At 51.2% G+C, this 14306-nt stretch overlaps 4 protein-coding genes across 4 annotated transcripts; 1 reads left to right on the top strand and 3 right to left on the bottom strand.

Annotated features, from left to right (window-relative positions):
• Positions 1 to 92: 92 nt before the first annotated feature.
• On the bottom strand, positions 93 to 1632 carry POX_a00535 (uncharacterized protein; the record flags this gene model as incomplete). The annotated part of the gene is made up of 4 exons (XM_050109476.1): positions 93 to 347; positions 400 to 1043; positions 1146 to 1490; positions 1554 to 1632. 4 exons carry the CDS (start codon positions 1630 to 1632, stop codon positions 93 to 95), a joined length of 1323 nt encoding a protein of 440 aa, XP_049973244.1.
• A 531-nt stretch (positions 1633 to 2163) lies between these two features.
• POX_a00534 (Septin spn4) lies at positions 2164 to 3751 on the bottom strand (the record flags this gene model as incomplete). Its single annotated transcript, XM_050109475.1, has 7 exons — positions 2164 to 2233; positions 2286 to 2794; positions 2880 to 3190; positions 3274 to 3436; positions 3505 to 3547; positions 3616 to 3629; positions 3710 to 3751. 7 exons carry the CDS (start codon positions 3749 to 3751, stop codon positions 2164 to 2166), a joined length of 1152 nt encoding a protein of 383 aa, XP_049973243.1.
• Positions 3752 to 4109: 358 nt separating this feature from the next.
• POX_a00533 (Periodic tryptophan protein 2) lies at positions 4110 to 9455 on the top strand (the record flags this gene model as incomplete). Its single annotated transcript, XM_050109474.1, has 8 exons — positions 4110 to 4127; positions 4192 to 4304; positions 4371 to 4866; positions 4931 to 5178; positions 5238 to 7044; positions 7964 to 8048; positions 8271 to 8885; positions 8944 to 9455. The coding sequence occupies 8 exons, from the start codon at positions 4110 to 4112 to the stop codon at positions 9453 to 9455; spliced, it is 3894 nt and encodes a 1297-aa protein (XP_049973242.1).
• A 169-nt stretch (positions 9456 to 9624) lies between these two features.
• POX_a00532 (5'-3' exoribonuclease) lies at positions 9625 to 14051 on the bottom strand (the record flags this gene model as incomplete). The annotated part of the gene is made up of 3 exons (XM_050109473.1): positions 9625 to 9758; positions 9803 to 12289; positions 12347 to 14051. The coding sequence occupies 3 exons, from the start codon at positions 14049 to 14051 to the stop codon at positions 9625 to 9627; spliced, it is 4326 nt and encodes a 1441-aa protein (XP_049973241.1).
• Positions 14052 to 14306: the final 255 nt, after the last annotated feature.

Genomic DNA, 14306 nt, shown 5'->3' with positions numbered 1-14306 from the left:
GAAATGCTTCCAGCGAAGCTGTGTTGACCGAATAGATTGCCATGCAGGATAGTCTCCCGTTTCGCGAAGGCAGTCTCCACTTTCTGCAATGGTTATCTGAGTGAAAAGTCTTTGGCGCGATTGGCGCTGCCCTCAATATTGAGCAGTCGAGGATCATCCTTGGTCGAATCTTCGCCAATCGACTGAGGTTGGCCAGCCGTATTTGCGTGCTGCAGCAATTCGAACAGTGACCAGAGAGTCGATTTGACGAGCATGACCGAAGCTTCCGTCGTAGAAAGATCCGTGTTCAGGTCATATTGATTACCAACGACTTCAATGGCCGCATCATCCAAAAACTCGGACAGTACCTGGGTTTCAGTCAGTATGATCACTTATTCGAGGGAGGTGGAGGAGGGAAACTGGTAAAGGAAGAGCACCGGTGCGAAACTTACCGTCTGCACCGCCAGCTGCCCAGTAACCCGTCGTGTTCCAGGCCACACAGCTGACAGCCTTCACATTGTCTCCCATTGGCACTGTGGCGATGGTTTCACCGCTCAAAACATCCCATGCAAAGACTGCGGCACCCCGAGGTATCCCGTCCCCTTTGGGTTGAGCCTCACTACCGCTCAGGATGACTGCATCACTTTGAGCAAATACGGAGCGAACCCGTAATTCAGTATTGCGGTAAGCATAGCTTGGTGCTGAAATAGGCTGACCGGGCCGAGGTTGCTCTTCTTTCTGGGTGGTCCCGCCAAAAGCCGCAAGAAGCTTCCCGTCTGCCCGGTCTAGCAAACGGATGTAGCTGTCCAGCGTAGAGATCAACAATGCGTTTCCATCCGACGAGCACCGCACGCTCGTCACGGGATGTGCGAGAACATCGACAGTTGTCTTGCCCATGCGCACGTCATAGACACGAGCGTGGCCATCGTAACTACCGCTAGCTATCGAGCTGGGCATGTGCACATGCAAGGATGAGACCGTGTCGGTTGCCTCCGTCAACGTCTGGATCGGCTTGTGGGCATTTGAGCGCGTATCCCATAAATTAATCGTCGTGTCTGCGCTACCTGAACGGGTGAAGATGGGTATTTGAGCAAGCATTCATTGCGAATTGAGAAAAAAACAGCTTGAAGTGTAGATGGAAAAGGAATGAAGGCGGCTTCTCGTACCTGACACAACTACCGAGTCACCATCCCCAGCAAACTGAACGGCCTCGACTTTGCTATTGTGGCCTGTCCATCGCCTCGTGGTTCCACCTTGCTCAACATCCCATAAAAAGACTTGGCGATCACCTCCTACACTGGCAAATCGTGCATTGTCTGCAGCGACGGCAATGTCAAGGACCGAGTAGCCGTGCGCTTCATAACGTTGGATGGGTTTGGTCGTTTCCAGAGGCGTCGCAGAACCCTCCGCATTCGTGGGAATTGCACGTGAAAGGTGAATTGCCCGGTCGGACGAACCAGTGAGGACATATGTGCCGGGGTAACTTGAAAAAGTCACAGCATTGACCGGGCCTGGACAAGAAAGTCGGTCAGTGCTGTGTCGCAAGCAAGATCAGCGCGAGTACGGTCATCTACCATTATGAGTCCTGAGAGTGTGAAGGTGGCGACTGGGAAATTGTTTTTGTGGCATTTCCTTTCCGACACCACCTAGCATGAAGTGAGCCTAACAGCGAGGTGAAGATGTATCATCGTGCATTTAGGTAGGTGGTCGTGATCGGGGAAACAGTCCCCGAATATCCGATGGAGCTTCTGCCGAGTCGCGACCGGCTGAATTGTCGTCATCTTTGACAATTGGGTCTGCGGTTTTGAATGAGGTACCCACTACTCTCACTACATGACAGGGCAAGGTCGCTACGAGCAGTCTGTTCCCCAATGTTCGAGACGCCATGAATCATAAAATGAATCTCAAGCCCTAAATTTTCCGAAACAAAGCATTAACTCTGTATTTCCCACGCTACAGAAAATAGGAGGGTTATTATCAAGGATGTAGAGAAACCATCGCTAGCTACCCGCGGTAAATGGATATAACAGAACAAAACCAACCAGCCTCTCACGGCCAAGGTACAACACCCTCCATGGCATTGTGAAGGGCAAAAAAATATTGGGTAGTAAAAGAAAGGGGAAAAAAATTGAGAAGAATGGGAAAAAGGCAAAAGGTAGCCCCGTCCCGTTTTAAACCACCACCCTAGCGACGACCGTGGCTGCGAGTGCCGGAGCTTTGCAAGCCGTCGATCTCTTGCTCGAGAGCTTTGATACTGTGGGACGTTAGTGTCTTCATCTGGGAATTCCAACCGGGGAAGTACATACGCAGCATGAGTGGCCTCGAGGTCCTTGTTGAGTCTGTCGCGCTCGGAGATGAGCTTCTGCTCCCACTGTCGGAAACGGCTCTCCTCGACCTTGACTTGCTCGGTGAACCGCTTGCGCAGGTTCTCCTCCTCTTCCTTGAACTTAGGGTTGTCCAGCTTGCGAGGCCGGGCCTCACCGAACTTGCGAGTCTCCATTTGCTGAGCACGGTAGGCTTCGTAGTGAGATTCTTCGGTAGTGTGAATGAGATCAAGCATGTGAGTGCGGATCAAGATCGAGCGGAGCTTCTTGAAGTCGCAGTGGTCCTCGTTCTCTACCTCCGCAACACCCCAGGCATATTGGCGGCCCTTGACAACCCGACCGTCGTTGGCCTTGACATCCTTTTCAGAACCAATGACAGCGAAAGGCATAGCAGCCATCAGGCTACGGGCGTGGGTGGCGGCATGCTCGTCGTCTTCCTCAATGGGCGGGGTGTAGATCTTGATTCCCTGGGCTTCGACCACGGCACGGACCTATGCTCATGTCAATTGAGAACATCCTTGGGCAATTGCGCAGACATCCAAAAATAAGAAAAATAAAAATTGGACTCCAACTCACTCTTGCTTTAAACTTGGCCAAATCTGATGGGCTGAGGGTATCGGCCTTGGCAATGACGGGAATCAATTTGACACGGGTGCTGAGGCGCTTCATGACCTCGATGTCGAGAGGCTTGAGGGTGTGTCCAGTAGGGCGAATGAAGTACAGGCAGGCGTGCACACGCATGTCAATCTTGTCGGAACGGCGGGGTTGCTGTTCCTGGAGCATGTAGGACTCGTGCTGGTCATCCAGGAACTCAATAATGGGCTGCCATGAATCACGGTTGTTCACGTAGTCGCCGAAACCAGGGGTGTCAATCACAGTCAATCGCACTGCGAGATCAATTAGATTATGCCCAAAGGAATTCATCGCGTAATGGAGATCAAGTTCAACCATGACAAGAAGCATTTCCTACCTTTGAAAAACTTCTCCTCCAGTTCAGCCTTGGTGATCTCGATCTCGACGGTACGGTCAACCTGCTTCTGGTGGCGGCGCTTGTGATCGGCATAATTTTTGATGGTAGTTGAGAAGAGGGTATTGATAAAGGTCGTCTTGCCCAGCCCAGACTCTCCAGCGACCTGCCACAGTCGAAAACATGTTAGTGCTTCTGAACTGAAGGGTCATTGGGCCATTGACTTGGACGCACCATAATTGTGAAAGCCGCGCCCCGCTTTGCAACAATCTTGTGTCTGAGTATCTGGGATCAGCCATTGTCGTTTCAATATTCAGTCGGCTTCGTGTTCGTTGGCAAGCATACCGCTGGTTAGGAAGCTGGAACAAGTGGGAGTTGTTAGTCCTGGTGATCACAAAGTTGAGGCATGCCGAGATGCGGGAATGGAATGAAGTCTTACATTGGCAATGCCAATGGGGCTGGCAGTCTCCGTTGTAGACATGATGTGAATATGCGAATCTGAGAAACCAAATTTCAAAAGAAGATGGAGATGAGGAGGTGAAGCCTCTTGAGGATACACCGAGTGGTTGTAGCTTAGATTGATCGTGGGGTTCCCTAGCGGACAAGGGAGAGAAGCAAAGAGAGACGCTGAGCTACTTGTTGCTTGTCTCCCCCTGAATCTCCTATGGTTTTCTGGAGTACGGTAGACTTGGCCCCTTTGGGACTAGCGTATCCACTAGCCTCATCCAGACGCGGGACCGGACTATCAGCTGATCCGAGCCTTATCTTTTTGGATTTTGAGCATCGCGAACAAAGTCCGAAATTTTGAAGGTGCGGTTCAAGCTGTCGCAAACGGGAAGATGAAGACAGATTACAAGGTGAGAAAGCATTGTCACAATATTTGACAACCGCCCTGAATGAGGAGCTGACCAGATGATCCAGTTTTCCAATCTATTGGGAACAGTCTACCGCAAGGGCAATTTGCTCTTTACTCCCGATGGCACCTGCTTGCTCTCGCCGGTAGGCAATCGTGTCTCGGTCTTTGACCTTGTGCAGTAGGTGGAGCTCTGATTGCCAATTTGGTGGTCATGATCATTGTCACTGACGCTTCATCTTCGCAGCAACACTTCTTATACCCTTCCATTCGCTCATCGAAAAAATATCATTCGCCTTGACCTCACACCAAGAGGAAATCTCTTACTTACCGTCGACGAGGATGGACGGGCCATCTTGACCAATTTCAATCGGCGCATTTCGATCCACCATTTCACTTTCAAGGGAAAAGTCTCTGCTTTGAAATTCTCTCCATCGGGCCGGCATTTTGCTGTGGCTGTTGGCAGACGGCTTCAGCTTTGGCAGACCCCGTCAACTCCCGGTACGGAGACCAACGGGGAGATTGAGTTCGCCCCGTTCGTGCTGCATCGTGATCTGGCTGGTCACTTTGACGAAATTCAGAACATCGAGTGGTCGAGTGATTCCCGATTCCTCCTTACTGCCTCAAAGGACTTGACGGCGCGAGTGTGGAGTCTGGACCCCGAGGATGGCTTCGAGCCCACAACCTTGACGGGGCACAGGTATGGCGTGGTGGGTGCGTGGTTCGATGCCAATCAGGAATTGGTGAGTTATATGACGCTCTTCCGTACTATGCGCGCAGACTTGGGAAAACTAACACCAGATCTAGATTTACACCGTCAGCCAAGATGGAGCTCTTTTCCGCTGGGAATACTTGACGAAGAAAGATCTCGAGACGGGAGAAGATATCGCGTCAGCGCGTTGGCGAATCACGAAGAAGAATTTCTTCATGCAAAATGACGCAAAGGTCAATTGCGCCGCCTTCCATGCGAAGTCTAACCTGTTGGTAGTAGGGTTCTCGAACGGACTCTTCGGGCTCTATGATTTGCCAGAATTCAACACGATCCACCTTCTCAGGTTGGTAATATGGCACCGTCATCCCTTCTACCTGTTATACTAATGGAATGCCATCACAGTGTCTCTCAAAGCAATATCGATGTCGTTACGATCAATCAGTCCGGTGAATGGCTCGCTTTTGGATCGTCCAAGTTTGGCCAATTGCTAGTGTGGGAATGGCAATCCGAGTCGTACATTTTGAAACAGCAAGGCCATCTGGACTCCATGAACGCAATCGCCTACTCTCCAGATGGGCAAAAGATTGTCACGACCGCCGACGATGGCAAGGTGAAGGTCTGGGATGTCAAATCAGGATTCTGCATCGTTACCTTTACGGAACATCAGAGTGGAGTGACTGCTTGCCAATTCGCCAAGAAAGGCAACGTGTTATTCACTGCATCCTTGGACGGATCTATTCGTGCATGGGATCTTATCCGGTATCGCAATTTCCGCACCTTCACTGCACCTACCCGTCTCTCCTTTTCTTCCTTGGCTGTCGACCCAAGTGGCGAGGTCGTGTGCGCCGGCTCACTAGATGATTTCGATATCCACGTGTGGTCGGTCCAGACCGGACAATATCTCGACCAGCTCTCCGGTCACGAAGCACCTGTGTCTGACCTTGCCTTTGCCGCGGATGGCAACCACCTGGTCAGCGGCAGCTGGGACCACACCGTCCGAGTCTGGAGTATTTTTGGCCGGGCCCAGACTAGTGAGCCTCTCCAGCTCCAGTCCGATGTGTTGAGTGTTTCTTTCCGGCCCGACGGACTGCAGATCGCTGCCTCGACGCTCGATGGCCAACTATCGTTCTGGAATGTCTTCGAAGCCGTTCAAGAAGGCGGCCTTGACGGACGTCGCGATGTTTCCGGTGGCCGCAAATTGTCCGACAGGCGTACTGCCGCCAACTCCGCCGGGACGAAGTCTTTCAACCGTATCACCTACAGTGCCGATGGGAGCTGTATCCTCGCCGCTGGTAACAGCAAATACATCTGTCTGTACGACGTGACAACGGGATCTCTCATTAAGAAATTCACAGTCTCGGTCAACACATCGTTGGACGGTACGCAAGAATATCTGAACAGCGGAGACCTTACCGAGGCCGGACCCCGCGGTCTTATTGATGAGTCTGGGGAAATGTCGGACAAGGAAGACCGCATCGACCGTTCCCTTCCCGGTGCGCACCGCGGTGATCCTGGTGTGCGAAGTGTTCGTCCAGAGGTGCGAGTGACGTCGGTCGATTTCGCGCCTAGCGGTCGCTCTTTCTGTGCGGCTTCGACCGAAGGTCTTCTCATCTACAGTTTGGACACTGACTTTGTGTTTGATCCTTACGATTTGGATATCACCATTACACCGTCGACCATCCTGGCTACACTCGACGCTGCCAAGACAGCCGCTGCGTCTGGTTCAGTGGATGATGATAACACCTTCTTAAAGGCTCTCATCATGGCTTTCCGCCTGAACGAATCAAAGCTTCTACGTGCAGTCTACGAAGCAATCCCACCTTCTGACATTCCACACGTGGTAAGGTCCGTGCCTACAGTTTATCTGCCCCGCCTACTGCGCTTCGTTGCACACGCGGCCGATGAGACTCCACACTTAGAGTTCAATCTTATGTGGATCGAGTCTCTGTTCAGCTGCCACGGTCGCTACCTCAAGGACAACTCCGGAACTTTTGCGCCGGAGCTGCGTGCAGTCCAGCGCGCCGTGGACGAGATTCGGGAAAACTTGAAGCGACTCACAGAGAAAAATGTTTACGATCTGAACTATCTTCTGTCAAAACCCGTTCTTGCCGACAAGAAGCCTTCCACATCCCTGCTCACCCTCGATAACGGCGATGTTGATGGCGCCGACGATCAGATGATCGAAGCATCTGATGAGGAGGGTTCATGGGTTGGTTTGGAATGAGCACCGACAAAGATTCCCCGTAATGTCTATTTTGCATGTGCGCCTGGCGTTTGTATATCAGGAAAAAGGGCAAATCCTCCCCAAAATGTGTATAGAATAGCGTCCAATTTGAGATCTTTATTGAGACGGCTTGACAAGTCCTGGTGCTATGAACCTACGATGCTTTGAGAATGAGGCGTGCAACCGGACGGCTGCGCTTTATTTCTCGGCTGTTTCCAATGCTCCTTATCTTCGACATTCTCTTCTGTCCCGTTCTTGCGCCGGATTGACTTTGCAGGCACCGCTAGATGTCTCTCAATACTATCCGACGCGGTTTGTGTCACCCTCCAAACTTTTATCCTAGCACGGAGGGCCGCGTCCAAGTTGGAAATAAATGCCTGCCATGATCCTTTCCAGTGACCTGACTTCCTTGTGTTGTACTCCACATGGCTAACTGCACCATCTGGTCCCTTTTGGGCCTGTTGCTGGCGCTCTACCTCTTGCGCCAGAGACCGGACGGGCGCCTCACGAAGATCCCCATCGTGAGATACAGTAACCTGCTGCCCGACCTCTTCAATCGATTTATCTTCTACCCCAAAGGAAAGTCTTTGATATACGCTGGCTATCAAAAAGTATGATAAACTCGCACTTTTCAACGTACATTCTACGCTCTAATGTTTGGATGATTGTCTTTGTCGTTCTTTTCTAGTACAAAAATGAACCATATCGGCTTCTGACTGGCGATGGTGAACTTGTCGTCTTGCCAATTAAATACGTCGAAGAAGTGAGGCATCTACCGCCATCAATCCTGAATTCACTAGACGCACAATATGAGGTAGTACAAGGCACCAACTGCTCCACGTTTGAATCAAAATATGTGGGTATCTACGACGGTTGAAAGCTAACAGGCCCCGACTCTCGATAGAATGCGTTGGGAGACTACACCAACATTCTGATCAACAGCTATTTGCCTTCCAGCACGGTCAGAAAGCGCTTGACTCCCAGTATTGGTAGGATAAGATACCCAAACACAGCTGACGACACGATCTCCTCGAGCTAACTGTACACAACGCTTCATGGCATCGATTTAGGCCGGATTACACCGTGGATTATTGATGAACTGCGGGAAGCATTTGATACACTTCTCCCAAATTGCAAAGGTAGCACTTCAAAGTCCCAATCTCTTCTTGAGGGGGGAGCAGACTTTTAATGTCATGCTTTTCCAACTATAGACGAATGGATCAGTATCAAGGCCCATGAATTATTTGTGAAGCTCATCGCCCGGTCGACATCACGGATTCTTACTAGCTCTCTCCGCCGCAATGAGCAATGGCTCGAAGTCGCAAGCAAATATTCCGTCAATGTGGGAATCACCATTTTCCTCTTACGCCCTTTCCCAAATTTCATTCGACCTTTCGTCGCGCCCTTCCTTCCCTCGGTCCGACAGATGAAAAGACAGTTGCGAATCGCCAAAACTCTCTTCATTCCCATCATCCACGAACGTCGTGCGGCAGAGGCTGCCAGAGACTCGCAGTATGAAAAACCAGACGATTTCCTGCAATGGATGATGGACATGGCAGAAGACAAGCAGGATCTCGATGCAGAAACCATGGCCCATCATAACCTCATTCTGATGAGCTTGGCAGTCGTGCACACGAGCTCTGTCGCCTTGTGCCATGTTCTCTATGATTTGATTTATAAACCGGAGCATCTCGAACCCATTCGAGAAGAACTTGCACAGACTTTGAGCGAAGGCTGGGAGCACGCCACCAAAGCATCCTTCGATGCCCAGAAACGGCTGGACAGTTTTCTTCGCGAATCCCAGCGCTGGGGTCCTCCAGGTGAATGTAGGGGGGCTTTCCTGTCCACGCTGACCTTGACCATCTTGCTAACCTCAATCTGAAGTATCGATGCATCGTATTGTTCGAGGATCATTGACGCTTTCAGATGGTCTGTGCCTGCCAACCGGCGTTCACATTTGTTTTCCATCTGGACCCGTGAGCAAAGATCCAGCATTTGTCTCTAATCCAGCAGTGTTTGATGGCTTTCGGTGGTGCCAAGACCCCAAAGATCGTGATGTGCTAAGAAACTCCGCGAAGCAACCAGAAGGTGGTTTCAGGAACGAGGGAATGAGCCAAAATGGATCCAGCTGCGACGGCAATCCAGTCACAAGCTTCGTCAGTATCAGCCCGTCGAACATGCACTTTGGTTTCGGTCGTCAGGCTTGTCCCGGTCGCTTTTTTGCTGCTAATACCATCAAAGCCATCTTGAGCCGTCTCATTCTGGAGTATGAATTCAAGTTTGAGAATAACCAGGCGGTATGGAGACCAGCGAACATCGGCATTGGCGAGCATGTCTTTCCTAATACCCAGACAAGAATTTTAATTAGGAGACGGACCAAGTCTATGGAGCCCTGAAGTGTCAGATTTATGTTATCGGAGATTGCTGAAAGATGGACCAATTCATGAGATTCATTGAGGTTGCCGGACTGCGTCACTAGCGGTCTTCAAGCACAATATGCGTCCCTTTCGTTTGTGAAAGGTTCACTTGTTGTGATAAATGTTGAATTTCCTGGAAAAATATGATTTACAGTCGTGTCTCCCAGAGGTCTTTTGGGCCAACGAAGCAGGTCGTCGCAACAATTGAAAGCGAGACGGTAGAGGCGCGAGCACGCCCGGTCATGATGCGCGCCAAACTCGCAGAACAAGCGGCGGTCGATCCTAGATCACCGCACAGTAATCTCAGACTGCATCTATCTACTGACCGGAAACTGCCGGTGCACCGCCGCGTCCACCACGTCCACGGCCCCGGGGCCCATTACCACGCCCGCGGCCTCGTCCGCGACCCCGTCCCTGGTCAAGTCCCTGTGGGGGAGGGACAGAAGACATGTTCTTCGGGCGGAAATCGGGATTATGCTGGACAATCCCTTCGCTGGGGTCACTATTGTCAACAGTAGCGTATCCCCCTTTAAATCCGCCCCGAGCACCACGGTTGCCATGTCCGCGAGGGCCTCGTGGAGTCCCATTTCCGGGATGCGGCCGGTGAGGAAGGGCCATGGGCTGACCGTTATTCATGGCAACATGGCCACCTCGGTGGGAGCCCTGGCCAGATACCGCACCCTTGAACGAGCCGCGCAGTGGCGGAGGAGCAGGCGCATTTCTCAGCTGACCTTGCCCGTTCGGACCCAAGGGCGCACCGTAGCCACTAACAGTCAGAGGAAGTGATTGTTTGGTTGGTTGTTGGCTACTTGCCGCGCGAGAAGTGGCAATGAGCTGTCGGTAGGAGAGATTGAGAACAGACGATGCGAGCACAGTCTGACCACGGAAAGGTGAACAGCGACCACCAAGGGTGGTACCACTCATGAAGGACACATCAAAGAGAACATCAAGCAACAGAGCGCGGCTGGTTCTCGTAAGTCCAACGACTGTACCACGAGTGGCGATAGGGACTTTGCCAGAATCCTGGCAGTAGACAACACGGTCACCAAGTTTGAAAGTCTGATTGCCCAATCGATGTTCAACGTCGGCAGGACGAAGGAGCGCCCCACGGGGCACACCTCGGACCTTTTTCGCCTGGATCTCGGGGACGCCAAGCTTGTCTGCGTCTTGCTCAATCATTTGAACAATGTCCGAATCTAGTTGCTCGGCATCAAGGGGAACCTTCTCGAAGTTCCGGCTTTCCAGGGATTTTAACCATTCGCGGATTTCTTTCATCTTCGCAATGGCGATGTCCTCTGGATAGAAATCAGTGGGCGCGTAACGATCCTTTTGAGGATTTCGCTGAATACCAGCAATGAACTCAGGGAAATTGATCATGTACTGGTGCAGCAAATCCACCGCTTTTTGACTGAACTCCCATCCAGTCTGTCCACGGCGGGAGTAGCCCAGAACCTTTTGCTTGCGGGCTTCGAACTTCAGGTTCAGGCCAAGGTTCACCCTACTTCCGTCCACGTCAACCGTGAATGAAGATGTAATCTTGGCCAACACCAGGGGATTGAGGTTGAGACTGCGGGCAATGGCGTAGGAAGGCATGTAAGGGCAATGTTGTTCAGACTCTCGCACACGAGCCTTTCCAAACTCAGGTTCGCGATCTTTCAAAGCTGCAATGAATCCGTTCAGCTTGCCGCTGGAGTGCCCTGTGATGTGAACGGGGCGTCCGTAATTGAAGTCACCCAGGAAAAATGCGCGAGAGCCTTCTGGGAATTCTTCCTCAATAGGAACGGCTTCCTTTTCGATGAAGCGTTCGTCTGGATTGACGACGTCATCAACAACAGTTTGGAGTGAGAAGTCGGTCTCTTGACCAGGAATGTCGGCGAAGTCCTTGACGACAGCGCCATCATCAGTCTTGACCATGCCCTTCAGAGGCTGAATATGGACCATAGATTCGACAGTCCCAATAATCATCCCGAGTCGCTTGCTGTAGTGGCCTTCGATTCTGTCCGCCTTCTTCTTGAATTGCTCAATTTGCTGGGGTGTGTGAGGGATTTGAACTACATGCTGCTCACCAGGAGGGAGGATGTAGTCAAACAGCTCGTCAGAAACGCGAACCACAAGCGCCTCTTGCAAGTAAGGATAGCCAACATGGACTCGCTTTCCGAGCTTTTGCTTGGCGAGTTCAATACTTGATCGACTGCCAGGATCAAGAAGTGTGATGACTTGGCTTTCGTTTCGACTCTCTTGCTGGAACACAGTGACACCGTGGAAGCCCAGCTGTCCAACATGAGGCAAGGTCTTAATACTGGGGAATCCGGCCAGGGCGGCTTCGCCCAAGTGGACACCTTCCATCAGGCCATTGTAGGGTTCCAGTCCTTCCATGGTAGGAAGGTCGAAAATGTTTTCGACGCAGTGACAGTTGGGAAGGTCAGGGAACACACCCGGCATGGAGGAGGGGTAGACAAAGTTGACATCAGGGGAATATGTGAACTTCAGACTAACACCGAAACTGTTGCGCGCCTTTTCTTGAGGACTCAAAAGCTGCTCTTTAGTTTTGAGAGCATTCAGAAGCCGTGTTTCGTCAATGAAAGGAATTTTAACAACGGCTTCCCACTCCATTTTCTTTCCGTTCATGTCCAGATCAAAATCGCGAGGATAGAAATCAATGATGGGCGAATCAGGAGATGTCATCAAGTCCCAATACGCAGTTGGCACAATCTTCTTACTGCGGTCGGGCAAAACACCCATAAGCTGCTCGTAAGGTCTGAAAGGCTGTCCGAGTCGGAAATTCATATCGGCACCCAGGCCCTTCTTCACATCTGCAAGAGGCACTCAGTATGAGCAAGTCGCGAAGTGCACGGGAAAAAGTGACTTACCTGAGATCATAGGGGCATAGTGATACTTGAAGAACCACGGCCACGAGGCGATACCACGATAGTAGTAAAACAGGACCCATTGAAGGCCTTGAACGTAATTCTCAGTCAATTTCTTCATTTCCTCCTCGTTATCGAGCCCCCAGCCAAATTTCGATCGGTAGTACTTGTCTTTCCATTCCTGGAATTTCGCGTCATACTTCTTCTCGGCGGCTTGCTGGGCCTCCTCTGCAGTCATGTCCTGGACCTTAGCCCGTTCGTACTTGCGTATTATACGCTGCACGGCCATCGACGCCTCCTCATCATCATCGTCGTCGTCGTCGTCGCCATTGGTATGTACCTGTGGAAGTTGGAGCCGCATGAAGCGATCACCATCCTCGTTGTCCACGGTCGACCATTGGACGCGTAGCTCATCGGCGAGTGTCTCCAGGAAGGCGCGATCCCGAGCTGGTAGCGTGGACGGAAAATCTAGCGGCTTGGGCTCGATGGTCTTTCCTGGTCTATTCAAAACGTATTTCTTCACCGTTTTGAGGAGATCTTTTTGGCTTGTGGTAATGGTTGACTCCTTAGGTTTCGTCTTCACCTCAAAGGACCCCAGTCCCCCATTCTGCCTTGCCTTAATCCACTGCTCATCCGCATATTCGACTTGGAAGAAACGATGCTCGACCTCACTCAGAGCCTCAACCAGAACGCCCAGGCGTTCCAGGTTGATCACACCTTCCTCGTTGATGTATCCGCCCATCTTTCGTAATACGTCCTTGTAAATTTTGAACATGAGCGCCAGCGCACCTTCGTTGATGTGCAAGTTGGGCAAATTAGGCAAAAAGTCGTTGCCAACGAAAAATGCCATGAGAATAAAATCATCAATGACACGCTCCATGTCAAAAGGGAAATTGAGCGCGCCTTCCTCCTCTAATTCTTGGAACTCTAGCTCCAAGTATTCGCGAACCATGCTGAGATGTAGGAGATAGAAGTTCTGGTGCTCAAGTTCTTTGGGCTTCTTAGAGACTTGCCGACCAAAGGTCACTTCCTCACGGAGAAGACAGAAGTGAGGATCGTGGCTCAGGAGACCCAGCATGATCAGATCAGCGTCGAGACCATAGAGACAATGGCGGACATTCGGATGGTAGCCAGGCTGCGCTTTCGCGCGCCGAATATACTCCATGATCTTATGCTCTCCCTCACCCGGAACTTCATGGCCTGAAAGCACAATATCAACGCCCTGCCAATCGGAATCCTCCGAGATCTTCTTGTTGATAAAATACTTCAATTGTTGCGTTAACTTCTCCATGAATTCGGTGCCTGGCGTGATGCAGTTGCTGTCGAAAGCGTCTTCCTTGGGCATCTCCAAGCCTTGTTGAATAGCCTTATCCTTTGCCACCTCTGCATCAAAGGCTGTTCGGAAGCGACGTGCACGTTGTTGGTTCATCTTTGCTCGTGGCGCGACTCCATCTACAGCCATGAAGAACAGTTGCTTTGGTTTGATCTTCCCAAACAAATGCTCAATGTAATTGAATATCGCAATGAACATTTGCTCTTCAGTCATACGAAACGTCGGCGAGTCGCTGTCTTTGTGCGTGCAGTTGTGAATGATGCCATTCATGTCGAGGTATAAGCTATCGAATTCGGGGATTCGGCTCTCGGCAATCAGCATCGAGATTGCAGGATACCGCTCGCTCAGCCAGCGGAAGAACTTCGGAACACCCATGATGACGGTAGGTGTAGATCAAGATTCTGGTGAGTTAAAGGGTGAAATTTAGGTGATGCGACCAGGAACTGGCTGTGGATTGGTGAGTGGGACTTGTAGATGGCTCTTCAGACGATGCAGAGAACCTACACTCGAACTGCTTGTTCAAAGCGAAGCACAAGATGCTGGAAGACCAAAAAGAAAAATCCGAATGTGAGAAGCTGTCGCGCAGCGTTACTAAAACGAGAACCCCAGAGGGGGAGAGAAGGAAGAGGT

Source organism: Penicillium oxalicum, chromosome I (genome assembly GCF_001723175.1).
Source record: "Penicillium oxalicum strain HP7-1 chromosome I, whole genome shotgun sequence".
NCBI lineage: Eukaryota > Fungi > Ascomycota > Eurotiomycetes > Eurotiales > Aspergillaceae > Penicillium > Penicillium oxalicum.
The sequence above is the reverse complement of the archived record's forward strand: the minus strand, read 5'-3'. Positions and strand labels throughout refer to the sequence as shown.